The sequence below is a fragment of the Trachurus trachurus genome, assembly GCF_905171665.1.
Source record: "Trachurus trachurus genome assembly, chromosome: 1".
NCBI lineage: Eukaryota > Metazoa > Chordata > Actinopteri > Carangiformes > Carangidae > Trachurus > Trachurus trachurus.
The window spans coordinates 8,221,155-8,240,410 of NC_139891.1; the positions used below are offsets into that span (position 1 = coordinate 8,221,155).

Here is a 19,256-nt window from a genome sequence, read left to right on the forward strand (position 1 = left end):
CAGGCTCCTACCAGCTCTACCCAGGTGAGGTGACAGCTGGAGCTTTAAGCTTTAAACTAGAGGAAATGCAGAGTTTAGCAGAGGAGGAGCAATAAACCTTCTTTATTGAATATCCGGTTATCTTAAGTTTAGTCTTTAAGGGTTTGCTGCACTGTAATCAAGTAATTCTTCGTATTCTTATCAGAGTGAACTGAATTGTGCCTTTTAAAAACAATGCAAAAGTAGTAATGTTGTCTGTGGAATAATTTCTATAATAGGAAAGTTTGTTTTATAATTCATTCCTTCTCAGAATATTTTTATGGTTGTTGTATGCTGTTATGGAATCTGAATGAGTGCACTCAGAGCTCAGTTGGATTTTCACTGTGAAATGTATCTGTCGTGAAATCTACATGTCAGGATGCACTCAGTTATTTAGTGAAAACTTGGTTCAATTTTTGTATTTTATTTATTTATTTATTTGATTAGGACAATGCACATGAATCAACATATCAGCGAGAAGCATCAATATAAATATGCCGGAGTTAGCACAGTTGCTAAATTTCATACGTTGTCCTAAGGCAGGTATCATTAAAAAAAACATACAGACATTACATCATGACAATTAGATAAAACATGTAGAAATCTTACAAAAAATAAACCCCACTTCACATCACAGTTAAAAGTCCATACACAAAGTAGAAAAGACGAAGAGGTTACCCATGAGAGCAGGTCTGGGTTGTTTTCAACCACTGTTTAATAAGGGTATCGTCATCATCAACCTTTATTTAACCAGGCAAGTTAGCTAAGAACACGTTCTTATCAAGGCGCAGCAGCCTGATATATTTCATTCCATGTCAAAATAAGCAGGAGATTAAACATTTGGAATGATAAATATCCCCTGTTATGATTTTTCACGTGTGAAAAGCTGCATTCAGACAGTTTGTTGTACGCCTGTGGTGTAACACAAGTCTGCATTTCCCAGTCACAGACTGACAGGCACACAACATTACACTGTATGCTGTGATGTATCACATGACAGCCTGGAAAAGAACATTTTTAAAGTGCCAGATATTGCTGTGTTGTGATTGGTTCACTGAAGTGACATCACCTCTTGTCCGTTATCCATCAACTTTAAACCATCTCTCGTGTGAAATAATTGCAGCTGTCCTCAATACAGCATGTTGTGTTCATGTGGGATGTCATTGTCATTTTTACTGTTAAACCAGCACTAAGTAACTTTTCAACCTTCATAAAATATTTTCATAACTTTTGTGATGATACATCGACTTACAACAAGTTGAATGACACCTCTGTCGTGGTCTGAGGGGGTCTGTATCTCTTTCTCTGGCACTAAGCAGCTTTGAGGAGCATGGTAGGAACCCGGCTCTCACTTTACTTTCACTTTCACTTTTGCGAGTCACAACAAGGAGGGAACAGGCAAAACGGCACTTTAGCAATGGATTATGTTTGTGTTTTCACTTTGAAATGATCCACTGGAAACAGAAACTTAGTTTTGATGTCTTCTGTTAATTTTAATGCAGGATATTTACAGGGCTTCACGCTAGTGTTCATGGGAAATGGAGTCTTCCTTCAGGCAAAACACTACCGCTTTGGTCCACAGGCGCCGCCAAACTCAACCAAAACTGAAAGTTCTTTAGTACTGCTTTAAATTACAGTCAAAATCACATTCTCACTTGGTTTAAATCTCATTATCTGTCAGTATTCAGCTTCCTTGGTTTGGATGAACACAACTCTGTGGTTGATTTGTGTAAATCAGCAAAAACAGCGACATGACAACACAAAACTATGGAACGATGTTCAGTTGTTCATAGCCTGGTGATGCCATGATTTTGTATTATTGGCTTTTCTCTGTGCTTCATTAAGGTGGTGTGTGACTAAAGTAGGGGTCTCAGAGGTTGTTTACTATGCTGTTAGAAACTCAATGAGGGTGAATGAGGTGAGCACTTACGGGAAATAAAATGCTGAAAGATATCGTCAGTGTGAAAACTCTCAGTGATAACATTAAACAGAAATCACACTGGAATTATCCATCAATAGCAAAGTTTCCGGGTTTGAAATCATTCAGGACTTTAGCTGGGGGCAGGATCCTGTTCTTTCAGTCTATTTACAGGACTTGCGTCGTCCCAGGCACCTGACCGGTGATGCCTTCCCTCTGGCTGTTCTTGTATTTGTTTTATCTCAACTTAGCAGCCCACTAGTTCATCGGGCCTGAAGCTGCTTTATTCTGGTGATTCTCATATCTCCTCTGTGTGCCTCTCTATCTTTAAGTCTGTAGCACTTTAGGAACATAAACATAGGAGGTGGGAAACGGGGCCTGGACTTGAGCAGCCATGCACTGACTGCACTATTCAAGAGCTTAACAAATAGTTTATTCTAGGGCTGGGACCTGTTGTTCGAAAGTAGAATAAAGATATCCAGGATAAGTGGAAAAGCCAGGTTGGACAAAGTCTCCCAAGTTCATCCTGGCTTAATTGGTTGTTCGAAGGCCGAGCCAGGCTGAGGAGGAGCAGCTTTGTCAAGCCAGGTGTAACTTATTCTCTTGTCAGTAGACCACAGACATTGATCACAGATTCACTGATGAGAGGACAGGTGTGGCTGCTTTCCTCCAATCAACAGCGGATCTTGACGTAAGGTGACACACCTCTTAGAAAAAAAGAAAAAAAAGCACCACCGCTGTCGTAAAGCTCAGAGAGAGCGGACAACTGTGGACTGATTGAATGTGGAAGTAGCCTAATCCAAAATTATAATCACAATTTAAGTTCCTTTCACAAATTAACAGCTGTGCACTTTGCCGTAATGATGAGCAGTGGAAGTTGATACATTGCACAAATCTCTTATTATCTAAAGTTCATACAGCACAAATACAAGTGGCCAAAAGTGCAACAGGTGAAAATTAATTAAATATAAGAACATTATGCAGTCTGATGCTTCAATAAATTGCCAATAACAATGTTCAAATGAGGTGTATAAATTATTTGGAAGGTGCCTGCTCAAACAATTGTATTCTTGTTTTCTTCCCTCAACCAATATTTAGGTCAATATACTGTATTTTGTAACATATTTTATAAAAATAAATCTATTGCTATTTTTGCTCCATTGCTTTTTATGAGAAGCCATGTAATACTAGTGGTCATAGAAAATATCATAGATGGGTCACAGATAATAAAATAGTGAGTATTGACTGAAGAACAGTGTGCACAATTCTGTGCTAATGTGTTTTACAGATTTCACAAACTGTCAGACATCTTTATGCCCTGCATTTGAAGAAGCAGGCAGCGCTGGCAGATGCAAAGATTCAGTGTGAGAAGCACATGAATAGGCCTAATTATGAAAAAAAGAAAAGAAAAATAAGCTAATATTGTAAATGTTTCATGTTTTTTGATTATTGTAAATGTATTTAGTTTGTTTAGAAATCAGGCCAATATGTACATAAGAACATGGAATAACTGTATAAAACATTGATTTCTGATCAGAGTGACTGCTGACTTCACAGATAAAGACAACAGAATCAACTTAGCCTGGCTGTTAGCCTGGTCTGGAGCAGGCTAGCTGCAGAGAATAAATCACCATAGTAACTTGACCAGGATAAAGGTATCCAGCTTTCAAACAACCGACTTGAGGCTAAATTCAGCCAGGATAACCAACATATCCCGGCTTAATCCCTTATCTAGGTTTCGAACAACAGGCCCCTGGGCAATTCATCGAAAAAAAAAAAATCAAAAGAGACATTTAGAGCCTCTAACCGGCGTAATCCTGCCCGTGTTGATTAACTTGCTTTTTCCCACTTTAATTCTCTCCCTACTAATGCACCATCCCCTGAAAAACACACCACTGGTTGTACTGGCTAATTATTGCCACCGCTGCTTCAGATTTGGCGCAGATGCACAAGACGCACACAAGCTGACGGGTCCTTTTTTGTTTATAATTTGCTCTCTTTCATGTCACTGATCGGTTCATTAATCGTAATTGATGTAAAATTAATTAATTAATCTGGATTTTGATTTTTGCCACACTTGCCCAGCCCTAGTTTGTTTGCACTTGTAGCTGCTTTGGACACTTCTGTTACTCTGATAAATGATAGCAGGAGTACTATTTCTCAGCAGTGTTCTTTGATGACTTTCTATGCAGTTGTGTAATGATGCTCTCACTATTGTTGTAGTACTGAATGTTCTCTGATAAAATGCCTAACAGTGAGATTATTTCTTTCTCTCTTATATATATTTACTATATTGTGATGTACAGAGTTGTATCTTGTAGCCCAGCCCTGAATTATTGTGGTAAGAGAAGGAGACAGCCTCATATACCAAACTATTAAGAAGGAGCGAGTGTGGGTGGAGGACATGTCACTGGTCTGGCTGCTGCTCTGGTCTTATCGTTGGCCTGGCGCTGATAGAGCTGCCCTGAGGTGCAGCACACAGCGAGGAAGCAGAGACACAGACACGAATGATATTGGAAAAACAATTTGAATTGTCTGGATTGAAGCCAACATTATCCAGATTTTAACAAATGTGAGCCATCCAATGATTCTGCTCTTTTGGATGTGCAAGTAAAGAAAAAAGTAACAAAAATCAATAATCAGAGGCTTCAATTGTTAAAAAAATTCTAATTCAGACACTTTAAGACTCCCAGCCCCACTGAGGTCACTGACTGTTTGTGTGTGTGTGTCTCTGTGTGTGTGTGTGGACAGAACTGAACAGTGTGGAGCTGCAGGGCTGCAGCAGCGACAACAGCCTGAACAGTAATGCCAGCCTGCCCAGCGTCCAGAGCCACCGGCGCCACACTGAGAGGAGAGTGGCCAGCTGGGCTGTCTGCTTCGAGAGACTGCTGCAGGATCCCGTGGGAGTCCGCTACTTCTCGGTACGATGACTGGTGCTGGACTGTATCAAACAGCAATATCAAAAGTATTAGAGAGTTTGTGTCGGCTGCATGATGCATCTCAGACTGTCGGATGACAGAACAGAAATTCATCCAGTATCCAGTATTTTCTGAATAGAAGAGACAGACAAGTTACAGACGAGTTCAAAGCTGAATTACATTGTTCAATGTGGTTTTATCAATTTGTTCACCATGTTAGGCTGACCAGTTGTTATTTGATTCATTTGTTTTAATCTGTTTTTAGCAGTGATGGGAATAACAGCGTTATAAAATAGCGTCATTAGTAACGTCGCTACTTTTTTTAGTAACGTGTAATCAAAAACGGGAGGTTATGGTTATGGTTATGGTTAGTGGGTTAGAGGGACGAATCCAAGTAATTTTGACATATTTGAGCATTTTATTAAAAAAAAAAAAGTAACACAATAGTTACTTTTCCTGGTAATTAGTTACTTTTATAATGAAGTAACTCAGCTACTAGCTCAGTTACTTTTTGGGGAAAGTAACTAGTAACTATAACTAATTAATTTTTGAAAGTAATGTGCCCAACTCTGGTTTTTAGTATGTCATATCTCAGGTAGCTACGGAAGCCGAGAACGGCCAGGTCCGTATACATTTTTTTTATTACCGTTTTCTCGTGATAACGACTTATTATTTCGTTATCTCGAGATAACAAAGTCCGTTTTCTCGTGATAACGAATTAATTTATTTCGTTATCTCGAGATAACAAAGACCGTTTTCTCGTGATAACGAAATAATCATAGAATGTGTCGTTGACATGGTTGCCTAGCAACAGGAGGCTACTGTTCAGCTCGGGGCAGTTAACTTCAGTCCAGAGCGATATCTATCGCTCTGCTTCAGTCTACTCTACTCACTGGTGTGGTTATTGTCCACACCAGCTGTCAACAATAACTTACCAGTAAGTTACACTTAACGTTAGTTTGAATAACGTCACTGTGCTGGGTTTATTTAAGGGGCTACCGGCCGGTGGTCCCATCTATCCTGTTTCAGCTAAGCTAACGTTAGCTACTGGCTGCTGCTGTCAGAAATCACAACCTTATCTCGAACCATCAGACACCTGTTGCCTGCGACCACCGACATGTAGGCTAATGTTAATTTGGCAAGACAGCAGTGTTCATGAGCTTTATCTGAGCAGCAACTAGCTAACATTACCTTAGCTGAAGCTGCCATAACGTAAGTTAGTCAACTCTCATGTGTTTATGCTAACCTGTAGCCCCTTAAATAAACCCAGCTCAGTAAACAAACTAACGTTAAAGTGTAACTTACCGGTACTTCATTGTTGACAGCTCCTCAGAGCAGACTAACGTTAGTGGCAGCTCTTGAAGGCTGAAGTCAGGATGATGTGATCACATTAATCAGCTCACTGATTTGAGTTCTACACATGGTTCTGAGCAATTATCCCACGAAAACATCTCTTCTGTTACGTTAGATCTGTAGATGTGTAGTGTTTCCAACAGACTCGCTTTAGTAGCCTCCTGCTACGAACATACAGCGGCTAACCAGCTGCTACTTCCCCGTAAGCAGAAGCGATTGCACCGGGGAAACATGTTGCTAGGCAACCATGTCAACGACACATTCTATGATTATTTCGTTATCACGAGAAAACGGTCTTTGTTATCTCGAGATAACGAAATAAATTAATTCGTTATCACGAGAAAACGGACTTTGTTATCTCGAGATAACGAAATAATAAGTCGTTATCACGAGAAAACGGACTTTGTTATCTCGAGATAACGAAATAATAAGTCGTTATCACGAGAAAACGATAATAAAAAAAATATTATGGACGTGGCCGTTCTCGGCTTCCGTAGGTAGCAGCTATCTGCGGTAACAATTTATACTAAGTACACACTATTAAGCATTAGTTATTAGTTAAGCATTAATAAATACTGAATTATTCATTTATAACACATGAATTACTCATTAGTATGTAGTTTACAAATAGGTAGTGCTCATCAACAATGAGTAAAACATTTATAACTGTGTTTATAAACTACATACTAATGAGTCTTCATGTGTTATAAATGATGAATTCAGTATTTAATGCTTAACTAATGTTTAATAGTGTGTACTTATTATAAAGTGTTACCAAATCTGCTTTCATGTAAAAATTTAAAATTTAAAAATTCCAGGGTGGTAAGCAGGTGTCAATTAACAACTGACATTGAAGAGATCTAATCAGCTGACCAACTTGTGATCTTGTAGACACCTCTGTCTTCTGACCACACGTCCATGTTAGTTTGTCTTTGCCTCATTCGATCCACATGTGATTCTTGTGCTACAGGAGTTTCTAAAGAAAGAGTTCAGTGAGGAGAACATCCTGTTTTGGCAGGCGTGTGAGTACTTCAGCCACGTTCCTGAGAATGACAAGAAGCAGGTAACAGTCATGGAGGCCATTGTCTCGTCACAGCACATATCCATTTACACTGAACAAGCAACAAAGAGCGGATCTTTTAATGTATTAATCGTCTCTCTTCATCCTTGTCTCTCCTCCACCCTCCACATCCCTGAACTTCCCACCTCCAGCTCTCTCAGCGTGCCAGGGAGATCTTCAACAGCTTCCTGTCCAGTAAAGCTACGACGCCGGTCAACATCGACAGTCAGGCTCAACTGGCCGACGACATCCTCACCGCGCCCCGACCCGACATGTTCAAGGAGCAGCAACTGCAGGTAGCACCGCACTAATAACACACACACACACTCCAACCCCGAACTCAAGGGAACCACAAACCACTTCAGACAAACAGGAAGCTTCTGTACTTTGATGACGCTGACCTCTGACCTTCCTCGTGAGCAGGAAGTGAAGCCAGGCGTTCCCCGAAGGAGCATTTTATTATTACTCATAAACTGAATCAAAACAGACTCTTATTGAAAATGTGCTAGTATTAGAGCACGGCTCATACAAAATAACATTCATCATGGCCCTCTATCTAGCTTAATAGATGTGAATGGCTTCTTATATGTGTGTGTGTGTGTGTGTGTGTGTTGAGGAGGGAGAGGGAGGAGGAAGGTCTCTGAAAAGCTCTATTGATCTCAGCAGCTGAGCTCAGATGTTCAAACTCTGATAAGAGTCACAAGGCTAGAACGATATCCTCACCATCAACCTCTATATTTTTACACATCAAACATTCACACACATCTTCTCAATGACATGCACACACACACACACACACACACACATCAAAGCCTGAGATTAGCTTTTCTAAAAATAAACTTGTGAAGACCTTGTGGCTACATTAACTTACGATTCTGAGTGAGACTAACATGTTCATACACATACAGCCTATACACACCATGTCACTTTCACACCAGAAATACCAATTTCTAAAAGACAGATTGTGGTTCAATGAAGCACAGTCATGCTCACCAGAGGACAAACACATTTAGTTTTCATGACACTATGTCTTTGTCCTGTAGCGCCACCCTGGGGATTAATGTAAGACCTATTGAATTCCCACAGCAAACATTAAAAACACACTTAAAGGGACAGTTAAACATTTTGGCAAATTGGCCCATTGCTATAATCCTTGTAGTTTTAGGAATAGGTTTGTTACCTTTAATTGTCTGTGCAAGCTATTTTTGGAATAGCGTAGCAGAGCCGCGAGCTGCTCAGAGCTACACTACAGAGGCTAATGGGATTTCTTGGTTTCCCTCATCAAACTCATCAAATACACAATCCAACAACTCCAAAACGCTCTGGTGGACAAATTGTGACCTGCACATTCACCACGCTATGAGATAATAACGGAACGTTACGAGACAGAGTTGTTTTAGAGGTAAATTCATGCAAAACCACTGATGCGCATTCCCGCCGTTGTCTGAATTTGCATGAATGTACCTCTAAAACAACTCTGTCTCGTAACGTTCCGTTATTATCTCATAGCGTGGTGAATGTGCAGGTCACAACTTGTCCACGAGAGCGTTTTGGAGTTGTTGGATTGTGTATTTGATGAGTTTGATGAAGGAAACCAAGAAATCCCATTAGCCTCCGTAGTGTAGCTCTGAGCAGCTCACGGCTCTGCTCCGCCCTTCTAAAAATAGCTTGCACCGACAATTAAAGGCAACAAACCTACTCCTAAAACTATAGGGATTATGGCAATAGGCTAATTTGCCAAAATGTTGAACTATCCCTTTAACCCAAACAATGAAAAGGTTTTCTCCACCACAGTAAATCTGCCCAGTCAGGGACATGTGGAGGACGTAGTGGTGTCAGGAGTAGAGAGGAGTAGAGCCATGAGAGGTGGAGGAGCGTGAGAGAGAGAGTGAGGGCAGCTGGAGCGGCGGCGTCAGCAGCAGGGCTGTAGGAAAGATGTAACACAGGTTCATAACCTACTCACACTCACAATAACTACTTCTTCATCCTCCCATGTTGGACTGAGGACAGACTGGATGCTGCAGTGACTCGCTATCGCCTCTTCAGGTACAAACTGGTATCATCATGACACAGGATGGGCCAGGACCAGCTGGTTACTATGCTCACCATCTCTGCAACACAATACATAGATTCTTTTTTTTTTTTTTTTTTTTGACATAGTGATGTAATCACCAGTAGACGCCCAAGAATACAAACAGCTTGAAGGAGCTGCTAGTGTGATTTTAGATCTGTAAAAGTATTTTTGATCTTCACTATTTTTAGTTCCCCCCCTGTTGCTTTTTAGTTTTCTCTTTTAGTTTTTCTTCTTTTATTCGTCTATCCATCTGCTCTTTTCTTCGATCTTTTTGAACTCCCTACTTTTTTAATTTGTTGTTTGCCCTTCCTTTCTTTAATCCTTTTACCAGTGGTTATATTTGCCTCCCCTCTACCAGTCTCAATCACTTTGTTTTTTTCTGTTTCCCCATTCATCCCTCTCTTTTTTTTGGTTCCTGTGTGCATTCCTTCTTACATTCTCTGTTGCCCTCTGATCATTCCTTTTCCCTCTCTTTCACCCCTTTAGATCTTCAACCTGATGAAGTTTGACAGCTACACACGGTTCCTCAAGTCTCTGCTGTACCAGGAGTGCATGCTGGCGGAGGTGGAGGGCCGGCCCCTGCCAGACCCCTACCACATCCCCAGCAGCCCCACCTCCAAACACAGCACCACCGGCTCCGACCGCTCCAACCTGTCCACGCCCAAGAAGGTTAACATGGCACACGTGATATTGAACAGTTTTTTAGGAAATTCATTTTTTGGATTGTCAGTGTGCAAATGTGTGTGTGTGTGTGTGTGTGTGTGTGTGTGTGTGTGTGTGTGTGTGTGTGTGTGTGTGTGTGTGTGTGTGTGTGTGTGTGTGTGTGTGTGTGTGTGTGTGTGTGTGTGTGTGTGTGTGTGTGTGTGTGTGTGTGTGTGTGTGTGTGTGTGTGTGTGTGTGTGTGTGTGTGTGTGTGTGTGTGTGTGTGTGTGTGTGTGTGTGTGTGTGTGTGTGTGTGTGTGTGTGTGTGTGCCCTTAAACAGGTTTGTATAATTGTCTGTACCCTAATTCATTTTGGTTGTGTGCTATAGGAGGACAAAAAGAGTAAATCTGGTCGGTCTTTGAACGAGGACAGCAGGGATGACTCAGGAGACCGGAGGAAAGGCATGTTCTTCTCATGGTCCCGCAACAGGAGCTTTGGCAAAGGACCCAAGAAGCGAGAGCTGGCCGACTTCAACTACAGTCAGTAGCTTTTCCTGTTTCTTCTAGACACAGATCACAGAAAAGTGATTCTGCTTTAAGTGATTTTCCTTCAGAGCTCTCCTGGAAACTATTCTGGAATCCAACGTAAACAAGGAATATTTAAAAAAAAATTGTTCAGCATCAAACTGAAGGGTTAGCCCTGCAGTTGGTATTTGATGAAGAGACATGGAATGAATTCCCTGGTTGTCTTTCTCCCACACACCACTGATGAGTATATCGTCTTTCAGATTTCTCTGGTAGTAATGGTCGCCGGGAATCCCAGGGTTCACTGTCATCAGGAGCCAGTCTGGAGCTTGGGACGTCAGGGTCGGGAAGGAATGAGGTCAGACACTCTATATACAGTACAGTTATGGGCACGGTAGTGTTATATTATTATCACCACCCTCTTTTGTTTTCATTCTGCTCTGCTTCCTTTGCCACAAACTGTTGTATTGTTGGTAACCCTCCTCTCTCTGGATCTGTCTCTGTTGTGTTCATCCAGGGTGATGTTTCCCGTGGGGCAGTATCAGTGTCAACAGAGCGTGGAGTGGGCAGTGCCCCCATGAGGCAGTGTAACATAAGCCTGCCGGACGGCTCATGTTGCCCTGTGCCACTAAGAGCCGGAGTGTCTATCAGGGACCTGCTGCTGGGCCTCTGTGAGAAGCTCTGCATCAACCTGGCAGCTATAGACCTCTTCCTGGTTGGAGGGGAGAAGGTATTCCAAATTATGATAATACAAGTGCATCTCAATAAATTAGAATATCAAGTAAAAGTTAGTTTATTTCAGTAGAAATTCAAGTAGTGAAACCCATATATTATATAGATTCATTACACACAGACTGGACTATTTCATGTCTTTATTTCTTTTAATTGTAATGATTATTGCTTACATTTAATGAAAACTCAAAATTCAGTAAATCAAAAACCTAATGATGTCTCACTCTAATCAGCTAATGAACTCCAAACACCTGCAAATGTTTCCTGAGCCTTTAAATGGTCTCTTAGTCTGGTTCAGGAGCTACTCTATTATGGAGAAGACTGCTGACCTGACAGTTGTGTTCTAATTTATTCAGATGCACCTGTATATTACTGTCTTTTAAAGCCTGAAACAGCTCTGGACTTATCAATACGGTTATGTGCCCAAAGGACACCTGAGATGTGTGGATGCAGGTCTGCTGGTCACCCAGAGGTCTAGGCCTGTGATAAAGGGTGACAGTTTGCTGTTAGAGGCCCAGTTCTCTGAAACTCTCTCCCATCCAGATCCGATCAGACACTGTAACTCACTGTCTGCTTTTATGTCTCTTTAAATTAGTTTCTTGGTCTCAGCCTTTGGAAATGTGTTTATTGGTGTTTTTATCGCTACGCTTTATCTTTTAGTTTCAGCCCCATTATTATCTCTACATGTTCTCTTGCTGACCGAACCTTTTACTCAGTGCTGATTGTGATGTTGTTTTTTTTATGTCCTACACTTTCATGATACGCACAAGAATTTCAAGTTTTCTTTTCTCTTACCATTTCATTTTACTTACTGTAAATCTGTTTAAGAAAATGCTATATAAAAAAAATTTTTTTTACATGGACAATGAATCAAGTTGAAAACCAGCATCTGTATCAACATCATGCTTATAAATAGTATCGGTATAAATGATTAATGTGGCTTTAATAAATGATTATTACAGCAACCATCAGACACATTTCATCAGTCCAGGGGTCTGAGAGAACGAGTTATCAGTGATTCATTTATTTCATCTTCTCCTGTTCCATTTAACTCAGAGGAAAAGGACACTTACAGGTAGTCATCTTGTTTCATGATCAGTTTGTTCTGTTTCTGTTTCAGCCACTTGTTTTGGACCAAGACTGTATGACGTTGTGCTCTCGGGACCTCCGACTAGAAAAACGCACTCTCTTCAGGTACAGGAACTTACTGTATTCTAATATATGTAGAGAGAGAGATAAAATCACCATACACTTTTAGTGGAAGAAAACTTAATTTTTCTTCTTCTCTTCTTTAGACTTGATTTAGTCCCTATCAACCGGTCTGTGGGCCTGAAAGCCAAACCCACCAAGCCAGTGACTGAAGTGCTCAGGCCTGTGGTGGCCAAATACGGCCTCCACCTCGCTGACTTGGTGGCACGCATTGTAAGTCCCTAAACCTGCTGTCTGTCTGTAGATAGACTGACCACTGTCTGTAATGACCTTAAAGGGATAGTTTAACATTTTGGCAAATTGGCCCATTGCCATAATCCCTGTATATATAGTTTAGGAGTAGGTTTGTTACCTTTAATTGTCGGTTTTTGGATCGGCGGAGTCGTGAGCTGCTCAGAGCTACGCTACGGAGGCTCATGGAATTTCTTGGTTTCCCTCATCAAACTCATCAAATACACAATCCAACCAACGACTCCAAAACGCTCTCATGGACAAGTTGTGACCTGCACATTCACCACGCTTTGAGATAATAACGGAACGTTATGATACGGAGTTGTTTTCTAGGCAAATGCAGAGACTATCCTCGAAAACAACTCTGTCTCGTAACGTTCTGTTATTATCTCATAGCGTGGTGAATGTGCAGGTCACAACTTGTCCACCAGAGCGTTTTGGAGTCATTGGATTGTGTATTTGATAAGTTTGATGAGGGAAACCAAGAAATCCCATTAGCCTCTAGCATAGCTCTGAGCAGCCTGCGCCTCTGCTCCACCGTTCTAAAAATAGCTTGCACCGACAATTAAAGGTAACAAACCTACTCCTAAAACTATAGGGATTATGGCAATGGGCCAGTTTGCCAAAATGTTTAACTATCCCTTTAAGCTTATATCGTGTGTGTGTGTGTGTGATGCAGAGCGGAGAGTCAGAGCCTTTAGATCTGGGTCTTCCTATCTCCAACCTGGACGGGCTGCGGGTGGTGTTAGATATAGCAGAAAACACTCCTGACAAAGGTGAGAAACACATGCAGTTTCTCTAGAAGATGACATATAGCACATAGAAACTGTATTTGCATTGCTGTCTCACCTATCACCCTTGCATCAGAATCTTTAAATCCTGCCTTTGATCCAGCAGACAAACAGAAAGTAGCTCCCTCTAAGAGCCACGTACCGGCCTCTACCAGCAGAAACCCATCGGCAACAGTAAGACCTCCTCTAACTTTTTTATTTCCATTTTCTTCTTGCTCTGGAATGTTCCGTAACCCACAAAATGTCTCTACTTCCTGGTTGACGATGTCACGCTACTAAGTGTCTCTCTTTGCCGTCCTCAATCACCCATGTCTGTTTGCAACGTGTCCCAGATGTGCGCAGATGTACAATGTGTGTCTCTGGCAGTGTTGGGGGCTGTGTGTGACTGTTGTTATGTGCACTGTTGCCGTGGGGCAGAGACTCTCGTCACATTCTCAGGGTTCCTCGTGTCCCGTTAGTGTGGTTTGTCTGTGGCTGAATGCATCATCAACTTTGCTCTCTGGTTTCCTGGGTCTCTTTCTTCCATAACAAGCCAGGTGGTTCTCACCCGGCCTTGCAGAGCATTTTCTGGGGCTTATAGCTCCTCAGAGCCCCCTCTGGGGAGGTGGCACTTTGGATTAGTGTTGAGATTTTCTTCCTCTCTGGGATTTTCCTGATTAATGACCGATCTGAATTGGTCATTTACTGGTTTCTTGGTTGATTCTAGATGAATCCCACCTCAGGGACAGTAGTGGCTTTTAGCAGTAGATAGTAGGTCCCTCTGGTGTTGTTGTGCGTGCTGTTAGCCTTCATGTTGGTGATGCTTTGTGCACACGGCGCATAGATTTTTGTGGTTGTCTGAATGAAACACGCCACCTGTCTTTTAGTTAGAGCTGATCAAATAGATAGCTTTGTTAGAATTAGTTAAAGGGGTAGTTCAACATTTTGCCAAATTAGCCCATTGCCATAAAATCCCTATAGCTTTAAGAGTAGGTTCGTTACCTTAAATTGTCAGTGCAAGCTGTTTTTAGAACGGCGGAGCAGAGCCACGAGCTGCTCAGAATTACGCTACGGAGGCTAATGGGATTTCTTGGTTTCCCTCATGAAACTCATCAAATACACAATCCAACAACTCCAAAACGCTCTGGTGGACAAGTTGTGACCTGCACATTCACCACGCTATGAGGAGCTACGGAGTCGTTTTCGAGGCAAATTTATGCAAAACCGTTGATGCATGTTTCTGTCGGGGGCAGTTTTTCAGCAAGCAGTCTCTGCATTTGCCTCGAAAACAACTCCGTCTCATAACGTTCGTTAATACCTCAGCTCGCGGCTCTGGTCCGCCATTCTAAAAATAGCTTGCACTGACAATTAAAGGTAACAAACCTACTCCTAAAACTATAGGGATTGTGGCAATGGGGCAAAATGTTGAACGATCCCTTTAATATTTCACTTTTGTTATTATTTTCATACCATTTAATTTAATTGTCCCTCTCAAAAACAGTGTCCCCTCCCCCCCATCAAATTATTCGTATTTTAGAATTTGTATTTGTCCCCATCCTAACCACCAGTAGCACTAGTCGCCATCTGTTGTCATTACTTGTGCCCATACTTGCACCACCATGACTCATCAGGGCTCTTATGCCCCGCTCCGCTCTCCTTGTGGCACCCAGGGGGAGGACAGGCCGTCAGGGAAAGCCGGTTCAGCCCATCCCCATGGGGAAAATGGCAAGGCTGTGCACAGCCCTGACACAAGAGGCCAAGCCTTACCCAACCACTCTGTCTCTCTCCATAAGGCTCCGGAGAAAAGAAAGCAGAAAAAGATTAATATAGACGAAGCTGAAGGTAAAGACTGAACAACCTCTCTCTCTCTCTCTCTCTCTCTAGTTTCTGTAGCTGTGTTGCTGTGATCACACTAACCCTTTTGCCTGTCTGCAGTATTGCAGAAGCAGCACCAAATGCTTTCAAAGCTAGCTAGCTACATGTAGCACAGTCTCCTCTGCTCACACTTGAATGTAGCTTTGACTTGTCTAACTGATTAATACAAACCCTCTGCTGCATGTTTTCTGAATTACGGACAATGTGTTGTACATTTCTTCAAGATGTTGTTTTGGGCGATTATTCATTTGTGTTTGTGTGTGCGTGTGTGTGTGTTTTGCACATGCACAACCATGTGCATGTGGGTATGCACTCTCTCTTGTGTGTGCGTGCGTTGTGCCCGCAGAGTTCTTCGACCTCATATCCAAAGCTCAGAGCAACCGAGCAGACGACCAGCGAGGCCTGCTAAACAAAAGCGACCTGCAGCTCCCGGATTTTCTGCGCCTGTCGCCCGCGGCAACCAACCAAGCTGTGCCTCCTCCCTATGACCCTGAGCCCAGTTGCTCCACCCCTAATTCCCGTAACCCCAACAACGGCAGCTTCCCTAGCAGCGGTCGCCGGGGCAATAAGGCGAACGGCAACGACAGGGGAGGAGGAGGAGGTGGCAACCACTTGCTCAATGTGAGCCATCAGTCCCAGAGCTTGGACTCTGCACTGGGCACTGAGAGTGGAGGGGGGAGGAAGGCCAGACCACCCCCTCCATTTCCTGGCACCATCTCCCCCATCCACCCGTCCCAGGGCGCCCAGCGCGGCCTCCTCCTTGACTCTGGCAGGGGAGAATCGGTCCAGATGCTGGAGGAGGACACCCTGTCTGATCTGACTCTAGTGGGAGAGGGGGACATCAACAGCCCCAGCCTCAACTACGTCACTCCCTCAGCCCTGCCATGCAAACCCCGACCCCGACCCCAACAACAAGCACAGGACGGTCGGCCTAGCTCAGGTACTTCCCCCGTGTGAACTCTTGAAAACTTCTGAACTTTCGCCGAGCTCAAACTGACCCACCACAGTCGGTTTGAAGCTCCTCCTATAAGCCACTTCTTTGGTCGGCCCCAGAATGCATCCAGATCTCCTCCCGTCCCTCCTTCACCTCACTGCTAGAACCTCTATCAATCTGCATCACTTTCTACAATCTACTGCTATTGACAGAAACATTTCAATGCAGATTTTCAGTGTAAATATACAAGCAACTAATGTAAAAAGTACAATACATACAATAGAGATGAATGTCCCTGTAGTTAAACCATGGAGTGAGTCAGTGAGTTTATATAGTGATGTATGCACTACTTTCAGGCCAGCGTCTACTGTAAGTCAACAGCAGCCTTAAGATAAAACAGATGGGGCACATTAAGAGAGGAAAAATGGATGCATTAAGTTTGGACACAACCTGCCTTGTGATTTTCCTGTGTGATTTGTATCTGTGTGAACTTTGGAGTGGACTTGCTGTGCTGATTTTTCTTTGGAGACGTGAGCTCAAGGACGGGCTCAGGATGAATTGCTGGTGACCAGTGCCAAATTCCCTCCTCCGGCTCCCCGCTCCCTCCCTCCCTTCCCGTCCTCCCCTCCTCCCCCTCTCCCCAGTGTACAGAATCTTAACAATGCACTTTAACCGACTACAATCAAGACTTTACACATCTCTACACATTCTTAAGATCTAACCTTTCACCTTCCGTACCGATGCGGCGGGCCCTGAGCCCCATAAACACAAACATATTATTCTCCGGCACCGTGGACGTACTCATTTTGCTCAGCTGTTAAAGCGTCGTCTCAGAGACAGTACTCTCTGTGTCTCCACCGCACTCGCTCACCTCAGGCATTTCTCGTGTCACCCATGAAAACCTAAAAGACTACAGCGTTCCATCCAGAACCTTCTGCAGCGACTCTACATGAGCAGTTTTCTGTTTTTCATCTCCTTTTTTTTTTTTTCTTGGCTACATCACACAGCAGCATGTGTTTCTTTTTCCTCTCTCCACAGTGATTTTAGCTCCATCTCTTCTGTAGGATTTAAGCTGGAAAACTTGGACTAACAAGTCAAACCGTTTCACTTTTTAAAGGTTTTACTGTTACTATATCCTCAACAAAATATTAATTTATCCCACGTCCTTTTCATTTTTACTATTAAGTATTAATTTGTACATAGTATCCTTTGTGAAACCACTGTATTGCTGTAGTCATGGTTAAATTGCAATGCAGCCATGCTGTTGTGTCACAATAGAAATAAATTCTCCTCTGTTCAGTTGACTGTACTGTCTGTAAATAGATCAAATAAATGTTTTAGAGGTTGAACTTGCTCTGTAGAGCCTCATGTGAGCGGCCTCCTTTCTCTTCTTAGACTCTCAGTATTTCCCAATATGTTGTCTTCTCCTCACTTTATACATCTGTTAGGAGTATGAATGTCAGATCTGTCCACATTTGTTCAGCAGGAGTTGAAGGATAGAGTGTTTATCTACATGCTCACAGCTTGATTCTTCATGTGAAACAAAACACCATCACCGAGCCCCTTACCATTACATTTGTTACACATCATTAAGCATCTGATTTTAGAAAAACTAATTTGCCAGTCTTTACTAAAAAAAACGAAAACAAAACAAAACTCATCAATCTGGAGAAATGTCCTAAAAGACTCTAAGACTTAAATATGCTGCATGAAATCTAAGGTCCTTTTTCACAAATTAGACTTATTTTTCTTCAACCAGACGTAGATCATAACTGCAAATGTCAGATGAACCAAATATCACTGGAAGCTGTCTGGTTCTTATGTTTATTTCATCTCTGGCCTCCAGGATTAGTAAATATTTGAGCAGTTGGTTATCATTTTCTTCATCATGCAGTAGATTGGAATATTTATCTGTTGAAATGAGCCGTTAGTGACTCTCAGTAATGAGAAAATAATAATGTAATGAATAACACTGAGAGACATCTATCTATTGTGTACTGTTGCTGCTTTAATCAACTAATCACTTCATCACTGGGAGGAACTACCCTAGATATTATTGATATTAATTCATCTTATTAGACCCAGTTTTTTTTATTCTTTATTTGACCACCCAGCTTGAAATGCTTTTTCAGCAGCAGCTAAGAGTTGTGTTTGGTTCTTCACTTTACTTTTTCTCTTGTTTTTGACCTTTGCCCACCTCATTCCATCTGTACAACCACTCTCCTATTTGTCTTACTTGATATTCCTCTCCTCTCTCTATTGCCTCTTCTCTGTGTGTGTTTGTGTGTGTGTGTGTGTTTGTCTGCAGGACAGGGCTTTTGTTTCGGGGCATAAAGGCTTTTTGGGGGACTGGGCTATTAGCTATGCATGGGTTCCCCTCTGCTCAATGCCTTATTAGGCAAGCTTTGTCATGCTGGGTTCTTTGGTAGCCCACGAACAAAACTAGGTTCTGTTTGGTCCACATCCACACACACATATATGTGCATACGCACGCACACACACAAACTCGCTCATACATGCTGAGGTTTATAGTCAAACACAGTGCGACTACATGCGTGTGTGTATACTGTATGTGTGTCTTTTACATCACATGGTTATCTTGTGTGTCCTCCAGGACCGACATGTGACAAGAACAGAAACAGATTTTTTTTTAACTGCTCTATATAATGAGACACAAGTAAATCTGTGCAAAAACAGTCAGAGAAATGTAAAGTATCCTTCTCTCTTACATTCACAGACACCACAAAAATTCCCCAAATTTCCACTTTGACTGTGATGGGCCAAAAAACAGATCTGTAATTAGGATTTCTCCTGTAAATGAATTAGATCAGGATCTTTATTTATTTGGTTCAACATAATCTTGTAAAATCCTGCTGATAATGACAATTGAAAACAAGTGCTAAGATTTTTTCACATTAATCCAGTCTGTCCAGGATCCACTGGGTTGTCTCCTGTCTGCTGTAACTGTACAGGACAACACTGCTCACAGAGGCTGCT

The 19,256-nt window shown here is 42.2% G+C and overlaps 1 protein-coding gene across 5 annotated transcripts in view; it reads left to right on the forward strand.

Moving 5' to 3' along the window:
- rgs12b (regulator of G protein signaling 12b) overlaps window positions 1-17,534 on the forward strand; it is a 54,486-nt gene extending 36,952 nt beyond the window's left edge. The window contains exons 7-19 of one of the 5 annotated variants that reach the window (XM_083973665.1): window positions 4,688-4,857; window positions 7,178-7,270; window positions 7,420-7,563; window positions 9,828-10,010; window positions 10,373-10,523; window positions 10,772-10,866; window positions 11,026-11,238; window positions 12,361-12,434; window positions 12,536-12,662; window positions 13,360-13,456; window positions 13,575-13,645; window positions 15,121-15,292; window positions 15,672-17,534. In XM_083973665.1, the coding sequence (XP_083829791.1) occupies window positions 4,688-4,857; window positions 7,178-7,270; window positions 7,420-7,563; window positions 9,828-10,010; window positions 10,373-10,523; window positions 10,772-10,866; window positions 11,026-11,238; window positions 12,361-12,434; window positions 12,536-12,662; window positions 13,360-13,456; window positions 13,575-13,645; window positions 15,121-15,292; window positions 15,672-16,282 (2,201 nt within the window). In that variant the 3' untranslated portion in view covers window positions 16,283-17,534. The remainder of the gene's footprint in view (window positions 1-4,687; window positions 4,858-7,177; window positions 7,271-7,419; window positions 7,564-9,827; window positions 10,011-10,372; window positions 10,524-10,771; window positions 10,867-11,025; window positions 11,239-12,360; window positions 12,435-12,535; window positions 12,663-13,359; window positions 13,457-13,574; window positions 13,646-15,120; window positions 15,293-15,671) is intronic. The other 4 variants (XM_083973666.1, XM_083973667.1, XM_083973668.1 and 1 more) reach the window with 4 other exon arrangements.
- The last annotated feature ends 1,722 nt before the right edge of the window (window positions 17,535-19,256 follow it).